Source organism: Salmo salar, chromosome 11 (assembly GCF_965601325.2).
Source record: "Salmo salar chromosome 11, fSalSal1, whole genome shotgun sequence".
NCBI classification, from domain to species: domain Eukaryota; kingdom Metazoa; phylum Chordata; class Actinopteri; order Salmoniformes; family Salmonidae; genus Salmo; species Salmo salar.
Genome location: NC_138301.1, coordinates 45,107,584 through 45,132,882, shown reverse-complemented (window position 1 = coordinate 45,132,882; position 25,299 = coordinate 45,107,584). Strand labels below are relative to the sequence as shown.

Below are 25,299 nucleotides of genomic sequence, written 5' to 3'. Positions count from 1 at the left end.
TACAACTGACTGTGTTAGAGATGTGAGACTACAACTGACTGTGTTAGAGATGTGAGACTACAACTGACTGTGTTAGAGATGTGAGACTACAACTGACTGTGTTAGAGATGTGAGACTACAACTGACTGTGTTAGAGATGTGAGACTACAACTGACTGTGTTAGAGATGTGAGACTACAACTGACTGTGTTAGAGATGTGAGACTACAACTGACTGTGTTAGAGATGTGAGACTACAACTGACTGTGTTAGAGATGTGAGACTACAACTGACTGTGTTAGAGATGTGAGACTACAACTGACTGTGTTAGAGATGTGAGACTACAACTGACTGTGTTAGAGATGTGAGACTACAACTGACTGTGTTAGAGATGTGAGACTACAACTGACTGTGTTAGAGATGTGAGACTACAACTGACTGTGTTAGAGATGTGAGACTACAACTGACTGTGTTAGAGATGTGAGACTACAACTGACTGTGTTAGAGATGTGAGACTACAACTGACTGTGTTAGAGATGTGAGACTACAACTGACTGTGTTAGAGATGTGAGACTACAACTGACTGTGTTAGAGATGTGAGACTACAACTGACTGTGTTAGAGATGTGAGACTACAACTGACTGTGTTAGAGATGTGAGACTACAACTGACTGTGTTAGAGATGTGAGACTACAACTGACTGTGTTAGAGATGTGAGACTACAACTGACTGTGTTAGAGATGTGAGACTACAACTGACTGTGTTAGAGATGTGAGACTACAACTGACTGTGTTAGAGATGTGAGACTACAACTGACTGTGTTAGAGATGTGAGACTACAACTGACTGTGTTAGAGATGTGAGACTACACAAATCTAAGCCTCATCTGAACACAAAGAGGAACTTTAAAAACTTAAGTGAACAGGCTTTTAATCTTTATTTCAGTGACTTTGATTGTATTTCAGCTATCTATCAACATGATTTAGCTTTCAGCCTTTTCGCAGATGTCTTCAATACTATTGTGGATAATCATGCTCCCTTCAAAGAATGAAGGGTTAAAGGTAGATGGAATGCCTGGTACACTCCAGAATTATCAGAAGTCATTTATAAAAGAGATGACGCTTGGGTCAAGGCCAGGAACACAGGGTTAGGCCCAGACTGGCAAGCTTTAAGCAACTGAGGAATTATTGTGCAAGACAAATCAGCAAGGCTAAATCGGATTATGCAACTGCTCTTTCGGATTGTAATGGGAACCCGAGTAAATTCTGAAAAACTGTAAAATCCCGATTTTGGGACCTGTTCTATTCACTACTTATATTAACACCATTGGTCAATCCGTTAACTTCATCTATATGTGGATGATACTATTATGTATCTATTTTTTTAATTTAACTAGGCAAGTCAGTTAAGAACAAATTCTTATTTACAATGACGGCCTACCAGGGAACAGTGGGTTAACTGCCTTGTTCAGGGGCAGAACGACAGATTTTTACCTTGTCAGCTCAGGGATTCGATCTAGAAACCTTCCAGTTACTAGTCCAACGCTCTACCCACTAGGCTACCTGCCGCCCCTATTGATCTGGCGGTGTCAAAACTAGTCCAATTTTATAGCTATGTAGGAATCTCTTACTGATTTAAAACTTGTGCTTAATATGGACAAAACTGAATACATGTTGTTTTTAAACTCTCGTAACAATGTTTCAGATGAACTACATGTTCGCTCATTAGATGGTTCTCCAATCGAACGTGTTCCCGCATATAAATAATAAGGCATTTGGATTAATATGGATTTGACGTTTAAAAAAAACCATAGATGAGCTGGTTAAGAAGCCAAGACTTAAAGCGGTCTTTTTTCTACAGAAACCGATGGTGCCTTTCTCTCAGCAGTAGGAAGCAGATTATTCAGTCAACCTTTCTATCTGTTGTTGATTATGGTGATTATTTATCAAACTGCAGTTGCTACTACTCTTAAAGCTATGGATTCCATCTACCATAATGCCCTTCGTTGTTACAGCCCAGAGATGTGATACTCATCACAACACTGCATCCTGTATCAAAAGGTTGGCTGGACTTCGTTAAAGACCCGTAGATCTCTACATTACTCCGTTTTTGTTTACAAGCCCCTACTTCATAAACTTCCGTCTTATCTAACTTAGCTTTTGAAGTATAGACACCTGAGTTGCCTAACCCGTTAACTCGACATTCCTAGGGTCTCCACAGAGCTAGGTAAATCTGGTTTTAGCTTAAATGCACCGTATTGCCCCAAAAAATATAAATACATTTCATTTTGATGTTCTGGTGCTGTTTGAGGCAATTTAAGGTATTGATTGGGGACTTACTCGTGGAGGAATGTAACTTTTTCTGAATGATTTGTGATGTCTTATTAGTGCTTAACATGACTGTGTTTTGTATTGTAATATGTTCTGTATAATGTGTATATTTATATTGTATTATACAGGGCACATTTGGAAAAGAAACCTAGGTCTCAATTTCTCCCTGTTAAAATGAAGGTAAAAAAATATAGATATAAGTGCAGCAATCATGAGCATTTCCAAATGTAACGAGTACGTTTGGGTGTCAGGGAAAATGTATGGAGTAAAAAGTACATTATTTTCTTTAGAAATGTAGTGGAGTAAAAGTTGTCAAAAATATAAATAGTAAAGTACAGATACCGCCAACAACAAAAAAACATAAGTAGTACTTAAGCATTTTTAAATAAGTACTTTACACCACTGTGTATACCAACTCATTCATATGTCACTGCTTATTGTATGTCCTAACTCTCAGCCATTGTTCTGGAAATCTCTTCTCCAGAAGAGGTCTTAGAGATGTCACATCATCCCACATATTCCCAGACAAAAGACCCTGGTTGGAATGTTGCCCCATCTTCCTTGTATGATCCTCCAACCAGAAGACCTGTGAAATGCCAGTGATCCTGACTCTCTTGTCATGCAGGATGTACAATAAGTTGATAGGCAGTTCTGCCTCTGGTCATCTCTCACTTACAGATGGTCCTGCCCCAGTCCTCGCTGTGTTTTGTAAAAAGCACTAAAAGGATTCATTTGATTGAGTATCTCTCTGTCCTACATCACTCTCTGTCCCCTTCCTAATCTCCAACAGAAATACACTTCTGGTAACATCTTATTTGAATTGGCTTCTTTAATGCCAACATAAAGTTGTCATAAACATGACTTTGAGCTTGACATAAATATCATAAACTGTAATGTTATGATATTTAACGAGACTTTGCCGTCTCCGCTACAAAGCTGTTACAAAGAATGATGCACTGAAACCAAAGTCATGTTTATTACAACCTAATGTAGGCATCATAAGACATTTTGAAATCCTATCTATTGGAGCAGTACAGTAGCCTGCGACACATTGCTGGATAAGTGATGGAACACAGAGCTTGGGACTAGAACGTTCTGTCTGCAAATAGATGATTGTGAGATCGGCTTTAAAGTTCTGAACCCTCATTGGTTTGAATGGTGTCAGGTATTTTTTATCTTGTATTCTTTTGAACTTAACATGAATTGGGGTATTTAGAGTAATATATAGGTAGAGAACATTGAATAGAGTAAGGCTAATGTCAACAACTCCATTTTGACAAATGCAGATAACACCATATAGACCCAAGCTCTCGACTTGTTGCAGGAAACCTTGGTGTTAATTGCCACCAACATCCAGTCCATCACTCTAAAGCTACAGCAAAGAAAAGCCTTTTGGAGTTGGAGATAAAACCCACAAGTGAGCAGTACACTTTCCCATGAGGTTGGTCATGTCTGAACCCAATGCAATGATCCTGTGCGATACAAGAACTCAGGAAAATGGCAAACTGATACTTTGTACTGATAACGTTGGTGCCGATTGACCTCGTCGCTTGAACGTTAAAAGGGTCCTCACAGCGAGACCTCGGGCCCTCTGGGCTGCATGGCCGCCCCCTCGCGCCTTAGGGAGGTGTCGAAGCGCGGCGTCACCTCGCAGCGCACCAGCAGCGTGTCGTCGTGCACAAACCCTCGCTGCTGCAGCTCCATCAGGTGCAGAAAGGTGACGTAGCCAAAACCCTTGGGGTTCCTCTGGATGGTGGGCCTCTGGAAGGCCTGCAGGTCAGGCTTGGTCTCCATCACCTCCACATGGTGCTGGCCCTCAGGCCCTTGGTCCAGCACGGCCAGCCGGATGGTGCCTTGGAAGGGCCACGACAGCTGCCCATCAAATTCACCCTGCATGGTGTGAACAAACAGTGAGATGTAGTTGGAGCAGCGCTGGGCCGAGGGCGTTTGGAGGTGGAGGCGCAGACACAGCTTGTAGCCCGGCCGGCCCGTGTAGAAGCCCGGGCTGTGCACCACAACGGGCTGTCCGGCAGCCTGGGTACGCAGGTAGCCCGAGAAGCCCTCCAAGGGCCACACGTACACGCCCTGGCACTGCTTGGCCTCCAGCTCCTTTAGGTTCTCCTCCAGCGAAGTGACCTTACGACGGAGCTCTGCCACCAGGCCCGCCTGGGGGATAATGATAATAGAAAACAAAAATGGTCATTTAGTTGTAGACGTTTTTATTCAAACAAGTGAATTCAACATTACAAATGTGAAAGAATGAATTTGCATCTATTCCACCTGAATGCTCAGCTCACGTAGCTGGTGGTCCTGCCGCACTAGACGGCCCTCCAGCTGCTGGGTGGTCTCCCGCATGGTCTGCAGTTCCCCGCAGCACTGGCAGGGGGCGCCACTGCTGCTAGCTCCTGCATGTGCCCCCTGCTCTGCAGCGGCAGCCCCTCGGTCGTCAGAAGGTGGTGGCTGGGTGTACCCGGTAAGGCTGTGCCTGTGCAGGTACTCAGCCATGCAGCGCATGTGCATCTGAGTGAACTCCTGCATGTGCTGCGCCAGGTCATTGCGCTGCATCTGAAATAGCAGAAAGACTTTAAAAGAGCCACTGTGTTGAACCAAAGTTGGAAGTGGTAGCCTTGTCCGGTTTAAAAACCCTCTTTTGTTAGACCTGAAAGTATTGGCTGGATGGGAGTAGATGTGGAAACTCTACCTAGTCCTGCCAGAGGCCACGAGAAGTGGATCCTGGGTATCTCAGCCTTGGGTTATGGGGTTTGTTTTAGACAAGGCAAAGTAGTCACAGAACATAGGTGGTAAATGACTCAGAATGTGTTGAGGTTGACTCAACCTCAGTGACCTACCATCTCTCGACATCCAAAAGTGCTGAAGGTACAGGCGATCGGAGCCTTCGGACAGTCTGTGTCATAGTGAGATTCCAACTGAAACAAAAACAGGCACACCAAAGTTATTCCACCACTGAGTCAGATCCTACATCGCGTGACCAGTAAAGAAGCTTGTTACAAAGAGATAGTTTTTCCAGAGGAAAGGAAGGCAACTTATCTGTGTCCAAGGGCTAACATTGCAGTCCATTGCCACCAAGCAACGTTTAGCAGTCCACAAACATTCATGAACGATTGAGATAAACATAGGTTTGTGTGGGCTGCAAGCAGATGTGACCTGGACCAAAATTTGCCCGCGAGCCACACGTTGTAGACTCCTGCTCTACATTACCACCATAATCATCTCATAGGTTTAGTAAGCAGGACTACTGCTCTACCACCATCATCTCATAGGTTTAGTAATCAGTACTACTGCTCTACTACCACCACCATCATCTCATAGGTTTAGTAATCAGGACTACTGCTCTACTACCATCATCTCATAGGTTTAGTAATCAGTACTACTGCTCCACCACCATCATCTCATAGGTTTAGTAATCAGGACTACTGCTCTACCACCACCACCACCATCATCTCATAGGTTTAGTAATCAGGACTACTGCTCTACCACCATCATCTCATAGGTTTAGTAATCAGGACTACTGCTCCACCACCACCATCATCTCATAGGTTTAGTAATCAGGACTACTGCTCCACCACCATCATCATCATCTCATAGGTTTAGTAATCAGGACTACTGCTCCACCACCATCATCATCATCTCATAGGTTTAGTAATCAGGACTACTGTTCTACATTACCACCATCACCATCATCTCATAGGTGTAGTAATCAGGACTACTGTTCTACATTACCACCATCACCATCATCTCATAGGTGTAGTAATCAGGACTACTGCTCTACACCACCATCACCATCATCTCATAGTTGTAGTAATCAGGACTACTGCTCTACCACCACCATCATCATCTCATAGGTTTAGTAATCAGGACTACTGTTCTACCACCACCATTATCTCATAGGTTTAGTAATCAGGACCACTGCTCTACCACCACCATCATCTCATAGGTTTAGTAATCAGGACTACTGCTCTACATTACCACCATAATCTCATAGGTTTAGTAATCAGTACTACTGCTCTACCACCACCATTATCTCATAGGTTTAGTAATCAGGACTACTGCTCTACATTACCACCACCATCTCATAGGTTTAGTAATCAGGATTACTGCTCTACCACCACCATAATCATCTCATAGGTTTAGTAATCAGGACTACTGCTCTACCACCACCATCATCTCATAGGTTTAGTAATCAGGACTACTGCTCTACCATCATCTCATAGGTTTAGTAATCAGGACTACTGCTCTACCACCATCATCTCATAGGTTTAGTAATCAGGACTACTGCTCTACCACCACCATCATCTCATAGGTTTAGTAATCAGGACTACTGCTCTACCATCATCTCATAGGTTTAGTAATCAGGACTACTGCTCTACCATCATCTCATAGGTTTAGTAATCAGGACTACTGCTCTACCACCACCATAATCTCATAGGTTTAGTAATCAGGACTACTGCTCTACCACCATAATCTCATAGGTTTAGTAATCAGGACTACTGCTCTACCACCACCATCATCTCATAGGTTTAGTAATCAGGACTACTGCTCCACCACCATTATCTCATAGGTTTAGTAATCAGGACTACTGCTCTACCACCACCACCATCATCTCAGAGGTTTAGTAATCAGTACTACTGCTCTACTACCACCATCATCTCATAGGTTTAGTAATCAGGACTACTGCTCTACCACCACCATCATCATCTCATAGGTTTAGTAATCAGGACTACTGCTCTACCACCACCATCATCTCATAGGTTTAGTAATCAGTACTACTGCTCTACTACCATCATCTCATAGGTTTAGTAATCAGGACTACTGTTCTACATTACCACCATCACCATCATCTCATAGGTGTAGTAATCAGGACTACTGCTCTACACCACCATCATCTCATAGGTTTAGTAATCAGTACTACTGCTCTACTACCATCATCTCATAGGTTTAGTAATCAGTACTACTGCTCTACATTACCACCATCATCTCATAGGTTTAGTAATCAGGACTACTGTTCTACCACCACCATTATCTCATAGGTTTAGTAATCAGGACTACTGCTCTACCACCACCATCATCATCTCATAGGTTTAGTAATCAGGACTACTGCTCCACCACCATCATCTCATAGGTTTAGTAATCAGGACTACTGCTCTACCACCACCATCATCTCATAGGTTTAGTAATCAGTACTACTGCTCTACTACCATCATCTCATAGGTTTAGTAATCAGGACTACTGCTCTACTACCACCATCATCTCATAGGTTTAGTAATCAGTACTACTGCTCTACCACCATAATCTCATAGGTTTAGTAATCAGTACTACTGCTCTACTACCATCATCTCATAGGTTTAGTAATCAGGACTACTGCTCCACCACCATCATCATCATCATCTCATAGGTTTAGTAATCAGTACTACTGCTCTACCACCACCATCATCATCTCATAGGTTTAGTAATCAGGACTACTGCTCTACCACCATCATCTCATAGGTTTAGTAATCAGTACTACTGCTCTACATTACCACCATCATCTCATAGGTTTAGTAATCAGTACTACTGCTCTACCACCACCATCATCTCATAGAGCAGTAGTCCTGATTACTAAACCTACCACCACCATCATCATCTCATAGGTTTAGTAATCAGTACTACCGCTCTACTACCATCATCTCATAGGTTTAGTAATCAGGACTACTGTTCTACCACCACCACCATCATCTCATAGGTTTAGTAATCAGGACTACTGCTCTACCACCACCATAATCTCATAGGTTTAGTAATCAGGACTACTGCTCTACCACCACCATCATCATCATCTCATAGGTTTAGTAATCAGGACTACTGCTCTACCACCACCATCATCTCATAGGTTTAGTAATCAGTACTACTGCTCTACTACCATCATCTCATAGGTTTAGTAATCAGGACTACTGCTCTACTACCACCATCATCTCATAGGTTTAGTAATCAGTACTACTGCTCTACCACCATAATCTCATAGGTTTAGTAATCAGTACTACTGCTCTACTACCATCATCTCATAGGTTTAGTAATCAGGACTACTGCTCTACCACCATCATCTCATAGGTTTAGTAATCAGTACTACTGCTCTACCACCATAATCTCATAGGTTTAGTAATCAGGACTACTGCTCTACATTACCACCATCATCTCATAGGTTTAGTAATCAGTACTACTGCTCTACCACCACCACCATCATCTCATAGGTTTAGTAATCAGTACTACTGCTCTACCACCACCATTATCTCATAGGTTTAGTAATCAGGACTACTGTTCTACATTACCACCATCACCATCATCACATAGGTTTAGTAATCAGGACTACTGTTCTACATTACCACCATCACCATCATCTCATAGGTGTAGTAATCAGGACTACTGCTCTACCACCACCATCATCTCATAGGTTTAGTAATCAGGATTACTGCTCTACCACCACCATAATCATCTCATAGGTTTCGTAATCAGGACTACTGCTCCACCACCATCATCATCATCATCTCATAGGTTTAGTAATCAGTACTACTGCTCTACCACCATAATCTCATAGGTTTAGTAATCAGTACTACTGCTCTACTACCATCATCTCATAGGTTTAGTAATCAGGACTACTGCTCTACCACCATCATCTCATAGGTTTAGTAATCAGTACTACTGCTCTACCACCATAATCTCATAGGTTTAGTAATCAGGACTACTGCTCTACATTACCACCATCATCTCATAGGTTTAGTAATCAGTACTACTGCTCTACCACCACCACCATCATCTCATAGGTTTAGTAATCAGTACTACTGCTCTACCACCACCATTATCTCATAGGTTTAGTAATCAGGACTACTGTTCTACATTACCACCATCACCATCATCACATAGGTTTAGTAATCAGGACTACTGTTCTACATTACCACCATCACCATCATCTCATAGGTGTAGTAATCAGGACTACTGCTCTACCACCACCATCATCTCATAGGTTTAGTAATCAGGATTACTGCTCTACCACCACCATAATCATCTCATAGGTTTCGTAATCAGGACTACTGCTCCACCACCATCATCATCATCATCTCATAGGTTTAGTAATCAGTACTACTGCTCTACCACCACCATCATCATCTCATAGGATTAGTAATCAGGACTACTGCTCTACCACCATCATCTCATAGGTTTAGTAATCAGTACTACTGCTCTACATTACCACCATCATCTCATAGGTTTAGTAATCAGTACTACTGCTCTACCACCACCATCATCTCATAGGTTTAGTAATCAGGACTACTGCTCTACCACCACCATCATCTCATAGGTTTAGTAATCAGGACTACTGCTTTACCACCACCATCATCTCATAGGTTTAGTAATCAGTACTACCGCTCTACTACCATCATCTCATAGGTTTAGTAATCAGGACTACTGTTCTACCACCACCACCATCATCTCATAGGTTTAGTAATCAGGACTACTGCTCTACCACCACCATAATCTCATAGGTTTAGTAATCAGGACTACTGCTCTACCACCACCATCATCTCATAGGTTTAGTAATCAGGACTACTGCTCTACCACCACCATCATCTCATAGGTTTAGTAATCAGGACTACTGCTCCACCACCATTATCTCATAGGTTTAGTAATCAGGACTACTGCTCTACCACCATCATCATCTCATAGGTTTAGTAATCAGGACTACTGCTCTACATTACCACCATCATCTCATAGGTTTAGTAATCAGTACTACTGCTCTACCACCACCATTATCTCATAGGTTTAGTAATCAGGACTACTGCTCTACCACCACCATTATCTCATAGGTTTAGTAATCAGGACTACTGCTCTACCACCACCATTATCTCATAGGTTTAGTAATCAGGACTACTGCTCTACCACCATCATCATCTCATAGGTTTAGTAATCAGGACTACTGCTCTACATTACCACCATCATCTCATAGGTTTAGTAATCAGGACTACTGCTCTACAATACCACCATCATCTCATAGGTTTAGTAATCAGTACTACTGCTCTACCACCACCATTATCTCATAGGTTTAGTAATCAGGACTACTGCTCTACCACCACCATCTCATAGGTTTAGTAATCAGGACTACTGCTCTACCACCACCATTATCTCATAGGTTTAGTAATCAGGACTACTGCTCTACCACCACCATCATCTCATAGGTTTAGTAATCAGGACTACTGCTCTACATTACCACCATAATCTCATAGGTTTAGTAATCAGTACTACTGCTCTACCACCACCATTATCTCATAGGTTTAGTAATCAGGACTACTGCTCTACACCACCATCACCATCATCTCATAGTTGTAGTAATCAGTACTACTGCTCTACCACCACCATCTCATAGGTTTAGTAATCAGGATTACTGCTCTACCACCACCATAATCATCTCATAGGTTTAGTAATCAGGACTACTGCTCCACCACCATCATCATCATCAACTCATAGGTTTAGTAATCAGTACTACTGCTCTACCATCATCTGATAGGTTTAGTAATCAGGACTACTGCTCTACCACCACCATAATCTCATAGGTTTAGTAATCAGGACTACTGCTCCACCACCATTATCTCATAGGTTTAGTAATCAGGACTACTGTTCTACCCCACCACCATCATCTCATAGGTTTAGTAATCAGGACTACTGCTCTACCACCACCATCATCATCTCATAGGTTTAGTAATCAGGACTACTGCTCTACCACCACCATCATCTCATAGGTTTAGTAATCAGTACTACTGCTCTACTACCATCATCTCATAGGTTTAGTAATCAGGACTACTGTTCTACATTAACACCATCACCATCATCTCATAGTTGTAGTAATCAGTAGTACTGCTCTACCACCACCATCATCTCATAGGTTTAGTAATCAGGACTACTGTTCTACATTACCACCATCATCTCATAGGTTTAGTAATCAGTACTACTGCTCTACTACCATCATCTCATAGGTTTAGTAATCAGGACTACTGCTCTACCACCATCATCATCTCATAGGTTTAGTAATCAGTACTACTGCTCTACCACCATAATCTCATAGGTTTAGTAATCAGGACTACTGCTCTACATTACCACCATCATCTCATAGGTTTAGTAATCAGGACTACTGCTCTACCACCATCATCATCTCATAGGTTTAGTAATCAGTACTACTGCTCTACCACCACCATTATCTCATAGGTTTAGTAATCAGGACTACTGCTCTACACCACCATCATCATCATCATCATCTCATAGGTTTAGTAATCAGGACTACTGTTCTACATTACCACCATCACCATCATCTCATAGGTGTAGTAATCAGGACTACTGCTCTACCACCACCATCATCTCATAGGTTTAGTAATCAGGACTACTGCTCTACATTACCACCATAATCTCATAGGTTTAGTAATCAGTACTACTGCTCTACCACCACCATTATCTCATAGGTTTAGTAATCAGGACTACTGCTCTACACCACCATCATCATCATCATCATCATCATCATCATCTCATAGGTTTAGTAATCAGGACTACTGTTCTACATTACCACCATCACCATCATCTCATAGGTGTAGTAATCAGGACTACTGCTCTACACCACCATCACCATCATCTCATAGTTGTAGTAATCAGTACTACTGCTCTACCACCACCATCTCATAGGTTTAGTAATCAGGACTACTGCTCTACATTACCACCATCATCTCATAGGTTTAGTAATCAGTACTACTGCTCTACCACCACCACCATCATCTCATAGGTTTAGTAATCAGTACTACTGCTCCACCACCATCATCATCTCATAGGTTTAGTAATCAGTACTACTGCTCTACCACCACCATCATCATCATCTCATAGGTTTAGTAATCAGGACTACTGCTCTACCACCATCATCTCATAGGTTTAGTAATCAGGACTACTGTTCTACATTACCACCATCACCATCATCTCATAGGTTTAGTAATCAGGACTACTGCTCTACCACCACCATCATCATCTCATAGGTTTAGTAATCAGGACTACTGCTCTACCTTACCACCATCATCATCTCATAGGTTTAGTAATCAGGACTACTGCTCTACCATCATCTCATAGGTTTAGTAATCAGGACTACTCCTCTACCATCATCTCATAGGTTTAGTAATCAGGACTACTGCTCTACCATCATCTCATAGGTTTAGTAATCAGGACTACTGCTCTACCACCACCATAATCTCATAGGTTTAGTAATCAGGACTACTGCTCTACTACCATCATCTCATAGGTTTAGTAATCAGTACTACTGCTCTACCACCATAATCTCAGGTTTAGTAATCAGTACTACTGCTCTACCACCATAATCTCATAGGTTTAGTAATCAGGACTACTGCTCTACCACCATCATCATCTCATAGGTTTAGTAATCAGTACTACTGCTCTACCACCACCACCATCATCTCATAGGTTTAGTAATCAGTACTACTGCTCTACCACCACCATTATCTCACAGGTTTAGTAATCAGGACTACTGCTCTACACCACCATCATCATCATCATCATCATCTCATAGCTTTAGTAATCAGGACTACTGTTCTACATTACCACCATCACCATCATCTCATAGGTGTAGTAATCAGGACTACTGCTCTACACCACCATCACCATCATCTCATAGTTGTAGTAATCAGTACTACTGCTCTACCACCACCATCATCTCATAGGTTTAGTAATCAGGATTACTGCTCTACCACCACCATAATCATCTCATAGGTTTAGTAATCAGGACTACTGCTCCACCACCACCATCATCATCATCTCATAGGTTTAGTAATCAGTACTACTGCTCTACCACCACCATCATCATCATCTCATAGGTTTAGTAATCAGGACTACTGCTCTACCACCATCATCTCATAGGTTTAGTAATCAGGACTACTGTTCTACATTACCACCATCACCATCATCTCATAGGTGTAGTAATCAGGACTACTGCTCTACCAGCACCATTATCTCATAGGTTTAGTAATCAGGACTACTGCTCTACCACCACCACCATCATCTCATAGGTTTAGTAATCAGGACTACTGCTCTACCACCACCATAATCTCATAGGTTTAGTAATCAGGACTACTGCTCTACCACCACCATCATCTCATAGGTTTAGTAATCAGGACTACTGCTCTACCACCATCATCATCATCTCATAGGTTTAGTAATCAGGACTACTGCTCTACCACCACCATCATCTCATAGGTTTAGTAATCAGGACTACTGCTCTACCACCACCATCATCATCTCATAGGTTTAGTAATCAGGACTACTGCTCTACAACCACCATCATCTCATAGGTTTAGTAATCAGGACTACTGCTCTACCACCATAATCTCATAGGTTTAGTAATCAGTACTACTGCTCTACTACCATCATCTCATAGGTTTAGTAATCAGGACTACTGCTCTACCACCATCATCTCATAGGTTTAGTAATCAGTACTACTGCTCTACCACCAAAATCTCATAGGTTTAGTAATCAGGACTACTGCTCTACATTACCACCATCATCTCATAGGTTTAGTAATCAGTACTATTGCTCTACCACCACCACCATCATCTCATAGGTTTAGTAATCAGTACTACTGCTCTACCACCACCATTATCTCATAGGTTTAGTAATCAGGACTACTGCTCTACACCACCATCATCATCATCATCATCTCATAGGTTTAGTAATCAGGACTACTGTTCTACATTACCACCATCACCATCATCTCATAGGTGTAGTAATCAGGACTACTGCTCTACCACCACCACCATCTCATAGGTTTAGTAATCAGGACTACTGCTCTACCACCATAAATCTCATAGGTTTAGTAATCAGGACTACTGCTCTACCACCACCATCATCTCATAGGTTTAGTAATCAGGACTACTGCTCCACCACCATTATCTCATAGGTTTAGTAATCAGGACTACTGCTCTACCACCATCATCATCATCTCATAGGTTTAGTAATCAGGACTACTGCTCTACTACCACCATCATCTCATAGGTTTAGTAATCAGTACTACTGCTCTACCACCATAATCTCATAGGTTTAGTAATCAGTACTACTGCTCTACTACCATCATCTCATAGGTTTAGTAATCAGGACTACTGCTCTACCACCATCATCATCTCATAGTTTTAGTAATCAGTACTACTGCTCTACCACCATAATCTCATAGGTTTAGTAATCAGGACTACTGCTCTACATTACCACCATCATCTCATAGGTTTAGTAATCAGTACTACTGCTCTACCACCACCACCATCATCTCATAGGTTTAGTAATCAGTACTACTGCTCTACCACCACCATTATCTCATAGGTTTAGTAATCAGGACTACTGCTCTACACCACCATCATCATCATCATCATCTCATAGGTTTAGTAATCAGGACTACTGTTCTACATTACCACCATCACCATCATCTCATAGGTGTAGTAATCAGGACTACTGCTCTACCACCACCATCATCTCATAGGTTTAGTAATCAGGATTACTGCTCTACCACCACCATAATCATCTCATAGGTTTAGTAATCAGGACTACTGCTCTACCACCATCATCATCTCATAGGTTTAGTAATCAGTACTACTGCTCTACCACCACCATCATCTCATAGGTTTAGTAATCAGGACTACTGCTCTACCACCACCATCATCATCTCATAGGTTTAGTAATCAGGACTACTGTTCTACCACCACCATCATCTCATAGGTTTAGTAATCAGGACTACTGCTCTACCACCACCATAATCTCATAGGTTTAGTAATCAGGACTACTGCTCTACCACCATCTCATAGGTTTAGTAATCAGGACTACTGCTCTACCACCACCATTATCTCATAGGTTTAGTAATCAGGACTACTGCTCTACACCACCATCACAATCTCATAGGTTTAGTAATCAGTACTACTGCTCTACTACCACCACCATCATCTCATAGGTTTAGTAATCAGGACTACTGCTCTACCACCATCATCTCATAGGTTTAGTAATCAGCACTACTGCTCTACCACCACCATCATCATCTCATAGGTTTAGTAATCAGGACTACTGCTCTAACACCACCACCATCATCTCATAGGTTTAGTAATCAGGACTACTGCTCTACCTTACCACCATCATCTCATAGGTTTAGTAATCAGGACTACTGCTCTACCACCACCATCATCATCTCATAGGTTTAGTAATCAGGACTACTGCTCTACATTACCACCATCATCTCATAGGTTTAGTAATCAGGACTACTGCTCTACCACCACCATTATCTCATAGGTTTAGTAATCAGGACTACTGCTCTACCACCACCATCATCTCATAGGTTTAGTAATCAGGACTACTGCTCTACCATCATCTCATAGGTTTAGTAATCAGGACTACTGCTCTACCATCATCTCATAGGTTTAGTAATCAGGACTACTGCTCTACCACCACCATTATCTCATAGGTTTAGTAATCAGGACTACTGCTCTACCACCACCATCATCTCATAGGTTTAGTAATCAGGACTACTGCTCTACCATCATCTCATAGGTTTAGTAATCAGGACTACTGCTCTACCATCATCTCATAGGTTTAGTAATCAGGACTACTGCTCTACCACCATCTCATAGGTTTAGTAATCAGGACTACTGTTCTACCACCACCATCATCATCTCATAGGTTTAGTAATCAGTACTACTGCTCTACCACCACCATCATCTCATAGGTTTAGTAATCAGGACTACTGCTCTACCACCACCATCATCATCTCATAGGTTTAGTAATCAGGACTACTGCTCTACCACCACCATCATCATCTCATAGGTTTAGTAATCAGTACTACTGCTCTACCACCACCATCATCTCATAGGTTTAGTAATCAGGACTACTGCTCTACTACCACCATCATCTCATAGGTTTAGTAATCAGTACTACTGCTCTACTACCACCATCATCTCATAGGTTTAGTAATCAGGACTACTGCTCTACCACCACCATCATCATCTCATAGGTTTAGTAATCAGGACTACTGCTCTACATTACCACCATCATCTCATAGGTTTAGTAATCAGGACTACTGTTCTACCACCACCACCATCATCTCATAGGTTTAGTAATCAGGACTACTGCTCTACCACCACCATAATCTCATAGGTTTAGTAATCAGGACTACTGCTCTACATTACCACCATCATCTCATAGGTTTAGTAATCAGGACTACTGCTCCACCACCATCATCTCATAGGTTTAGTAATCAGGACTACTGCTCTACCACCACCATCATCTCATAGGTTTAGTAATCAGGACTACTGCTCTACATTACCACCATCATCTCATAGGTTTAGTAATCAGGACTACTGCTCTACATTACCACCATCATCTCATAGGTTTAGTAATCAGTACTACTGCTCTACCACCACCACCACCATCTCATAGGTTTAGTAATCCGTACTACTGCTCTACACCACCATCATCATCATCATCTCATAGGTTTAGTAATCAGGACTACTGCTCTACCACCACCATCACCATCATCTCATAGGTGTAGTAATCAGTACTACTGCTCTACATTACCACCATCACCATCATCTCATAGGTGTAGTAATCAGGACTACTGCTCTACACCACCATCACCATCATCTCATAGGTTTAGTAATCAGTACTACTGCTCTACCACCATCATCTCATAGGTTTAGTAATCAGTACTACTGCTCTACTACCATCATCTCATAGGTTTAGTAATCAGGACTACTGCTCTACCACCATCATCATCTCATAGGTTTAGTAATCAGTACTACTGCTCTACCACCATAATCTCATAGGTTTAGTAATCAGGACTACTGCTCTACATTACCACCATCATCTCATAGGTTTAGTAATCAGTACTACTGCTCTACCACCATCACCATCATCTCATAGGTGTAGTAATCAGGACTACTGCTCTACCACCACAATCATCTCATAGGTTTAGTAATCAGGACTACTGCTCTACCACCACCATCATCATCTCATGGGTTTAGTAATCAGGATTACTGCTCTACCACCACCATAATCATCTCATAGGTTTAGTAATCAGGACTACTGCTCCACCACCATCATCTCATAGGTTTAGTAATTAGTACTACTGCTCTACCACCACCATCATCATCTCATAGGTTTAGTAATCAGGACTACTGCTCTACCACCATCATCTCATAGGTTTAGTAATCAGTACTACTGCTCTACCCCACCACCATCATCTCATAGGTTTAGTAATCAGGACTACTGCTCTACCACCACCATCATCATCTCATAGGTTTAGTAATCAGGACTACTGCTCTACATTACCACCATCATCTCATAGGTTTAGTAATCAGGACTACTGTTCTACCACCACCACCATCATCTCATAGGTTTAGTAATCAGGACTACTGCTCTACCACCACCATAATCTCATAGGTTTAGTAATCAGGACTACTGCTCTACATTACCACCATCATCTCATAGGTTTAGTAATCAGGACTACTGCTCTACCACCACCACCATCATCTCATAGGTTTAGTAATCAGGACTACTGCTCTACCACCACCATAATCTCATAGGTTTAGTAATCAGGACTACTGCTCTACCACCATCATCTCATAGGTTTAGTAATCAGGACTACTGCTCCACCACCATCATCTCATAGGTTTAGTAATCAGGACTACTGCTCTACATTACCACCATCATCTCATAGGTTTAGTAATCAGGACTACTGCTCTACATTACCACCATCATCTCATAGGTTTAGTAATCAGGACTACTGCTCTACATTACCACCATCATCTCATAGGTTTAGTAATCAGGACTACTGCTCTACATTACCACCATCATCTCATAGGTTTAGTAATCAGTACTACTGCTCTACCACCACCACCATCATCTCATAGGTTTAGTAATCCGTACTACTGCTCTACACCACCATCATCATCATCATCTCATAGGTTTAGTAATCAGGACTACTGCTCTACCACCACCATCACCATCATCTCATAGGTGTAGTAATCAGGACTACTGCTCTACACCACCATCACCATCATCTCATAGGTTTAGTAATCAGTACTACTGCTCTACATTACCACCATCATCTCATAGGTTTAGTAATCAGGACTACTGCTCTACCACCACCATTATCTCATAGGTTTAGTAATCAGGACTACTGCTCTACACCACCATCACCATCTCATAGGTTTAGTAATCAGGACTACTGCTCTACCACCATCATCATCTCATAGGTTTAGTAATCAGGACTACTGCTCTACCACCATCATCATCTCATAGGTTTAGTAATCAGGACTACTGCTCTACCACCATCATCATCTCATAGGTTTAGTAATCAGGACTACTGCTCTACCACCATCATCATCTCATAGGTTTAGTAATCAGGACTACTGCTCTACCACCATCATCATCTCATAGGTTTAGTAATCAGGACTACTGCTCTACCACCATCATCATCTCATAGGTTTAGTAATCAGGACTACTGCTCTACCACCATCATCATCTCATAGGTTTAGTAATCAGGACTACTGCTCTACATTACCACCATCATCTCATAGGTTTAGTAATCAGGACTACTGCTCTACATTACCACCATCATCTCATAGGTTTAGTAATCAGGACTACTGCTCTACCACCATCATCATCTCATAGGTTTAGTAATCAGGACTACTGCTCTACCACCATCATCATCTCATAGGTTTCGTAATCAGGACTACTGCTCTACACCACCACCATCATCTCATAGGTTTAGTAATCAGTACTACTGCTCTACCACCATCATCTCATAGGTTTAGTAATCAGGACTACTGCTCTATATTACCACCACCATCATCTCATAGGTTTAGTAATCAGGACTACTGCTCTACATTTACATTTTAGTCATTTAGCAGATGCTCTTATCCAGAGCGACTTACAGTAGTGAATGCATACATTTCATGCATTTAATTTTTTTGTACTGGCCCCCCGTGGGAATCGAACCCACAACCCTGGCGTTGCAAACACCATGCTCTACCAACTGAGCCACAGGGAACCGAATCAGGACTACTGCTCTACCACCACCACCATCATCTCATAGGTTTAGTAAGCAGGACTACTGCTCTACATTACCACCATCATCTCATAGGTTTACTAATCAGGACTACTGCTCTACATTACCACCATCATCTCATAGGTTTAGTAATCAGGACTACTGCTCTACATTACCACCATCATCTCATAGGTTTAGTAATCAGGACTACTGCTCTACATTACCACCATCATCTCATAGGTTTAGTAATCAGGACTACTGCTCTACCCCACCACCATCATCTCATAGGTTTAGTAATCAGTACTACTGCTCTACCACCATCATCTCATAGGTTTAGTAATCAGTACTACTGCTCTACCACCATCATCTCATAGGTTTAGTAATCAGGACTACTGCTCTATATTACCACCACCATCATCTCATAGGTTTAGTAATCAGTACTACTGCTCTATATTACCACCACCATCATCTCATAGGTTTAGTAATCAGGACTACTGCTCTACATTACCACCATCATCTCATAGGTTTAGTAATCAGGACTACTGCTCTACCCCACCACCATCATCTCATAGGTTTAGTAATCAGTACTACTGCTCTACCACCATCATCTCATAGGTTTAGTAATCAGTACTACTGCTCTACCACCATCATCTCATAGGTTTAGTAATCAGGACTACTGCTCTATATTACCACCACCATCATCTCATAGGTTTAGTAATCAGTACTACTGCTCTATATTACCACCACCATCATCTCATAGGTTTAGTAATCAGTACTACTGCTCTACCACCACCATTATCTCATAGGTTTAGTAATCAGTACTACTGCTCTACCACCACCATTATCTCATAGGTTTAGTAATCAGTACTACTGCTCTACCACCATCATCTCATAGGTTTAGTAATCAGGACTACTGCTCTACATTACCACCATCATCTCATAGGTTTAGTAATCAGGACTACTGCTCTACACCACCACCATCATCATCATCTCATAGGTTTAGTAATCAGGACTACTGCTCTACCACCACCATCATCATCTCATAGGTTTAGTAATCAGTACTACTGCTCTACATTACCACCATCATCTCATAGGTTTAGTAATCAGTACTAATGCTCTACCACCACCATCATCTCATAGGTTTAGTAATCAGGACTACTGCTCTACATTTACATTTTAGTCATTTAGCAGATGCTCTTATCCAGAGCGACTTACAGTAGTGAATGCATACATTTCATGCATTTAATTTTTTTGTACTGGCCCCCCGTGGGAATCGAACCCACAACCCTGGCGTTGCAAACACCATGCTCTACCAACTGAGCCACAGGGAACCGAATCAGGACTACTGCTCTACCACCACCACCATCATCATCTCATAGGTTTAGTAAGCAGGACTACTGCTCTACATTACCACCATCATCTCATAGGTTTAGTAATCAGGACTACTGCTCTACCACCACCATCATCTCATAGGTTTAGTAATCAGGACTACTGCTCTACATTACCACCATCATCTCATAGGTTTAGTAATCAGTACTACTGCTCTACCACCATCATCTCATAGGTTTAGTAATCAGTACTACTGCTCTACCACCATCATCTCATAGGTTTAGTAATCAGGACTACTGCTCTATATTACCACCACCATCATCTCATAGGTTTAGTAATCAGGACGACTGCTCTATATTACCACCACCATCATCTCATAGGTTTAGTAATCAGTACTACTGCTCTACCACCATCATCTCATAGGTTTAGTAATCAGTACTACTGCTCTACCACCACCATTATCTCATAGGTTTAGTAATCAGTACTACTGCTCTACCACCACCATTATCTCATAGGTTTAGTAATCAGTACTACTGCTCTACCACCACCATTATCTCATAGGTTTAGTAATCAGTACTACTGCTCTACCACCATCATCTCATAGGTTTAGTAATCAGGACTACTGCTCTACATTACCACCATCATCTCATAGGTTTAGTAATCAGGACTACTGCTCTACCACCATCATCTCATAGGTTTAGTAATCAGTACTACTGCTCTACATTACCACCATCATCTCATAGGTTTAGTAATCAGGACTACTGCTCTACACCACCACCATCATCATCTCATAGGTTTAGTAATCAGGACTACTGCTCTACCACCACCATCATCATCTCATAGGTTTAGTAATCAGTACTACTGCTCTACATTACCACCATCATCTCATAGGTTTAGTAATCAGTACTACTGCTCTACCACCACCATCATCTCATAGGTTTAGTAATCAGGACTACTGCTCTACATTTACATTTTAGTCATTTAGCAGATGCTCTTATCCAGAGCGACTTACAGTAGTGAATGCATACATTTCATGCATTTTATTTTTTTGTACTGGCCCCCCGTGGGAATCAAACCCACAACCCTGGCGTTGCAAACACCATGCTCTACCAACTGAGCCACAGGGAACCGAATCAGGACTACTGCTCTACCACCACCATCATCTCATAGGTTTAGTAATCAGGACTACTGCTCTTCCACCACCACCATCATCTCATAGGTTTAGTAATCAGCTAAATCTAAACGGCAGCCATCAGGTCTCCATCCCCACCTGGTCTCTGATGAGCTCCATACCGCAGTACTGACACACCACGTTGGCAAAGGGACACAGCGACTCATGAACCTGAGGACACAACAAAAACAAACAATGCTCAAAAGGCTGTCACATGACCACCTTCAGAAATAACAGACAGTCTATCCACTTTTTCAGTGAACATTAAAGGGGAGCTCAAATGGAGAATGAATACAGTTTCTTACTGACTGAGAACATGGTCACATTTTCTTTGAAAGCGCTGTGCTGCTAGCGAAGCTAACAGAGGCGGTGCAACCGGTATTCAATCCAATAAATCTTTATTTATTCAGGATAGTGCACTCAGCATGAATAAGTTGGTGATGCTTACCTTGCTGTCCTCGTAAACAAAGCTCTCTACACAGTCGGGACAGGACACAGGTCTCCGCTGGCAGTGTTGGCTTTGGTGCATCTCCAGCTGGCTCTTCCACACCGCATCCTGGCACAGCGGGCACGGCACGGTGGCAAACTCACATTTGGTAACATGGCCCTGGCAGGGTGAGATGGCAGAGTGAGCTAATAATTTGGTTTCAACATGGCAACACGGTTGTAGTGATATGAACTAAGGTGTCAGCCATTGTCTGTGGAGTAGAATGCCTACATCCAGACGGCGAAGCTCCATTTTGTCAGTGCAGCCTACGTTGGTGCAGTGGACCGTTAGGGAGAGGATCTCCCGCTTGGCAAAGTTATCTGGGAACAGCTGGTCTTCCCGTAGTACCTCGTTATCCACTGGACACCTCTGCCCTGTATCACTGGGGGGGAAAAGAAAGAGAGAGAGATCAGTATGATGCTTGGGACCAGGGTTTCATTCATTAATCAATAGGATAAACTATTTTAAAATGGAGGTAGGCCCTACTACCTGTACTTATCCAATGAGAAGGCTCCTTTTTGAGATCACTTACTACCATTATCCTTTGAGGACTATTCATTTGAAGAAAGTGCACATGTATTCATCATCATCTTGTCAAAAGGGACATACAAATACGTGTCATTCAGCAAATTAAGAAAAGAGCACCAATGATAAACACAGAATACAAACATCCCAACAGTGCTGCAATAAAGATGTTAGCTTGGTACTGTAATTGTGGGGAAGTGAAGGTAGTGACAGAGAGAAGTATGGCCTCCAAATCTTCCAGAATATGGCCAATCATTTACCCAGTAAGTCAGTAACCCCAGACGCTGTCATTGGGCACCAAATCAGTGAATGACTGACAGTCATCGATAATCCCAACTGTTATGTCATGTGGCTGTTGTAATGCATATGATGTATAGAGATGTTCTGCATTATAGAATCACCTGCATTGCCCATCTTATCTGGTGGCCAACAAAAATCCTTTGAGAGTTGAATATTGACAGGCACACGACTACGACCTCTTCAGGAGTTAAAGCAAAAACTTGAGTCGATCTCAGACTGGCGTGAAAACATTTTTGGCTCCAGCGCCACATCGGGATTTCAAAACTCTATGGAGGGCCACAGAGATCTTTTTATGACCGATTTGTTTGTCAAAAATCGATATGAGGGCCAGAAAAAGGGCATTTATATGAAAATATAGGTCTATTGTTATTTCTACATAATCTCTTTCTCATTTTAGATGTTCCTGTGACCTGCAGGTTTTTTTTTTTACCCAAAATAAACCTCATGCGTCATCCCTATGACAGAAATGCGGCGCGGCGACAGATAGCCATTGGCTAACCCCAGCACATTGACATGGATGTTGTACTGCTGTAATAGTAAGGTTGATTCATGAAATAAATAAATGACCTTTAACCCCTGCGTCTCTCATTAGAGGAGCTGTGAATATAAAAAGCCCCATAGTTCAGTTCTCTGTCCTCAACAACTTTAATGTTGACAATAAACATGCAGAGATAATTGTGGTTGCAGGGGTAAAGGAATAAGCAAATATTGTTATTTAAATCCTGGAGGGTATTTCCCAAAGCAGGATACAAGAAGTTAGATAACTAACATTTAAATATATTATTATCATGTAAGAATGAGTAGGGAGGCTTACCGGATGGACTTCTCGATGCAGCTGCGGCAGAAGCGATGGCCGCACGGCGTCTGCACGGCTGCCCTCAGGGCCATGAGGCAGATGGGGCACTCGTACTTGCTCTCCAGCGGAGGGTCGAACTCCACGTCGTAGCCTTGCAGTGGGGCGCCGCCCTGTAGGCTGGTGGGGGTACTCTCCGTGGGGCTCAGCACAGAGTCGTTGCCCTCTTTCTCCAGCATGGCCAGCGCACAGTTGGACAGCTGTGACGCAGCCGCCCCACCACAACACCCTTCATCATTCTCCAGGCTGCTCTTATCACTCTCAAAGCAGGACATCTACACAGGGCGGAGAGAAAAGTGGAGAAAAAGACATATGAGCGAGAGCAATGACCATTACCCCTCCACAAGTATTCACAAAGTGTTTTATTACACAGAAAAATATGCCTTCTGTGGAAATCACTGGGCTATGTTTCTCAGACGGTTGGAATGTTTCCTTCTTGAAATGTGTGTCATCAGTTCCACTTGAACTCAACTGTCTCCTGAGCTCTGTTCTCAGATCAGCCCGAGATAAGAAACTTCATAATGACTGTACATGACTCAGGGGACCAAATGTAAGGATATGCCACAAAGGAGACAACACCTTGCGAACATCCTCAATTCAATGCCTTTGCGTTAGCCAATTGACATGGTGGTTACAGTCTGAAACGACAGTAATTTACCTATATAGGGCTATAAATTATCTTGCGAGCTTAGAAACTAGCACTCTGGGTTGCTAGCTTGTCAGGTCAGGGACACAATGGGCGGGGGAATCTCAGTTCCTCATGCATTTCAAGCAAAGTAGCTAGATAGCTAATATTTAAGATAGTATGTCAATATCTGTAAACAACAAAACCTGTCTGATCTCGTGGTAACATAAGTGGTTAGCTGTTTAATATCCGAAGCTCAAATATGAGAAGACAAGTTCAAAAGCAAGTAATAATCACAGTCACTGCACAACAAGTTAACGTTAGCTGGCTAGCGGTGTGGTAGCGATGATGCCGACACGGAACTTCGAAGTTCTTCAGATGATATTTCAACAAACTAAACACTGTAATAACCACATGTTAGCATGATTCATATATTAGTCGATGGTGTTGGAATATTTGACAATATGCGTGTTAATGCTTACCGTAGCCTTGAAAGTACATCAGTTTTCTTGACTGACTCTCCTTAGCTAATTAATTACTTCCTGCATTTTCATCGCTCTTCTCTGCCTCATTGGTGGTTTATGCTGGGTGGCAAAGGATAAG

At 42.1% G+C, this 25,299-nt stretch overlaps 1 protein-coding gene across 1 annotated transcript; it reads right to left on the bottom strand.

Annotated features, from left to right (window-relative positions):
* Nucleotides 1–888: 888 nt before the first annotated feature.
* Nucleotides 889–25,275, bottom strand: LOC106592685 (TNF receptor-associated factor 6). The gene is made up of 8 exons (XM_045689592.2): nucleotides 25,179–25,275; nucleotides 24,033–24,346; nucleotides 22,625–22,775; nucleotides 22,355–22,513; nucleotides 22,006–22,077; nucleotides 5,155–5,232; nucleotides 4,586–4,870; nucleotides 889–4,471 (listed from the first exon to the last, which is right to left on the bottom strand). Exons 2-8 carry the CDS (start codon nucleotides 24,344–24,346, stop codon nucleotides 3,875–3,877), a joined length of 1,656 nt encoding a protein of 551 aa, XP_045545548.1. The 5' UTR covers nucleotides 25,179–25,275; the 3' UTR covers nucleotides 889–3,874.
* Between the last annotated feature and the right edge of the window lie 24 nt (nucleotides 25,276–25,299).

Bases quoted from the DNA above. Each gene is read 5' to 3' on its own strand.
- LOC106592685 (XM_045689592.2), bottom strand. From the start codon at position 24,346: ATGTCCTGCTTTGAGAGTGATAAGAGCAGCCTGGAGAATGATGAAGGG. The intron at 22,078-22,354 runs GTAAGCATCACC...TTGTGTCCTCAG, and splicing joins TTGTTTACGAGGACAGCAAG to GTTCATGAGTCGCTGTGTCC. The intron at 4,871-5,154 runs GTAGGTCACTGA...CTGCTATTTCAG, and splicing joins CTTTTGGATGTCGAGAGATG to ATGCAGCGCAATGACCTGGC.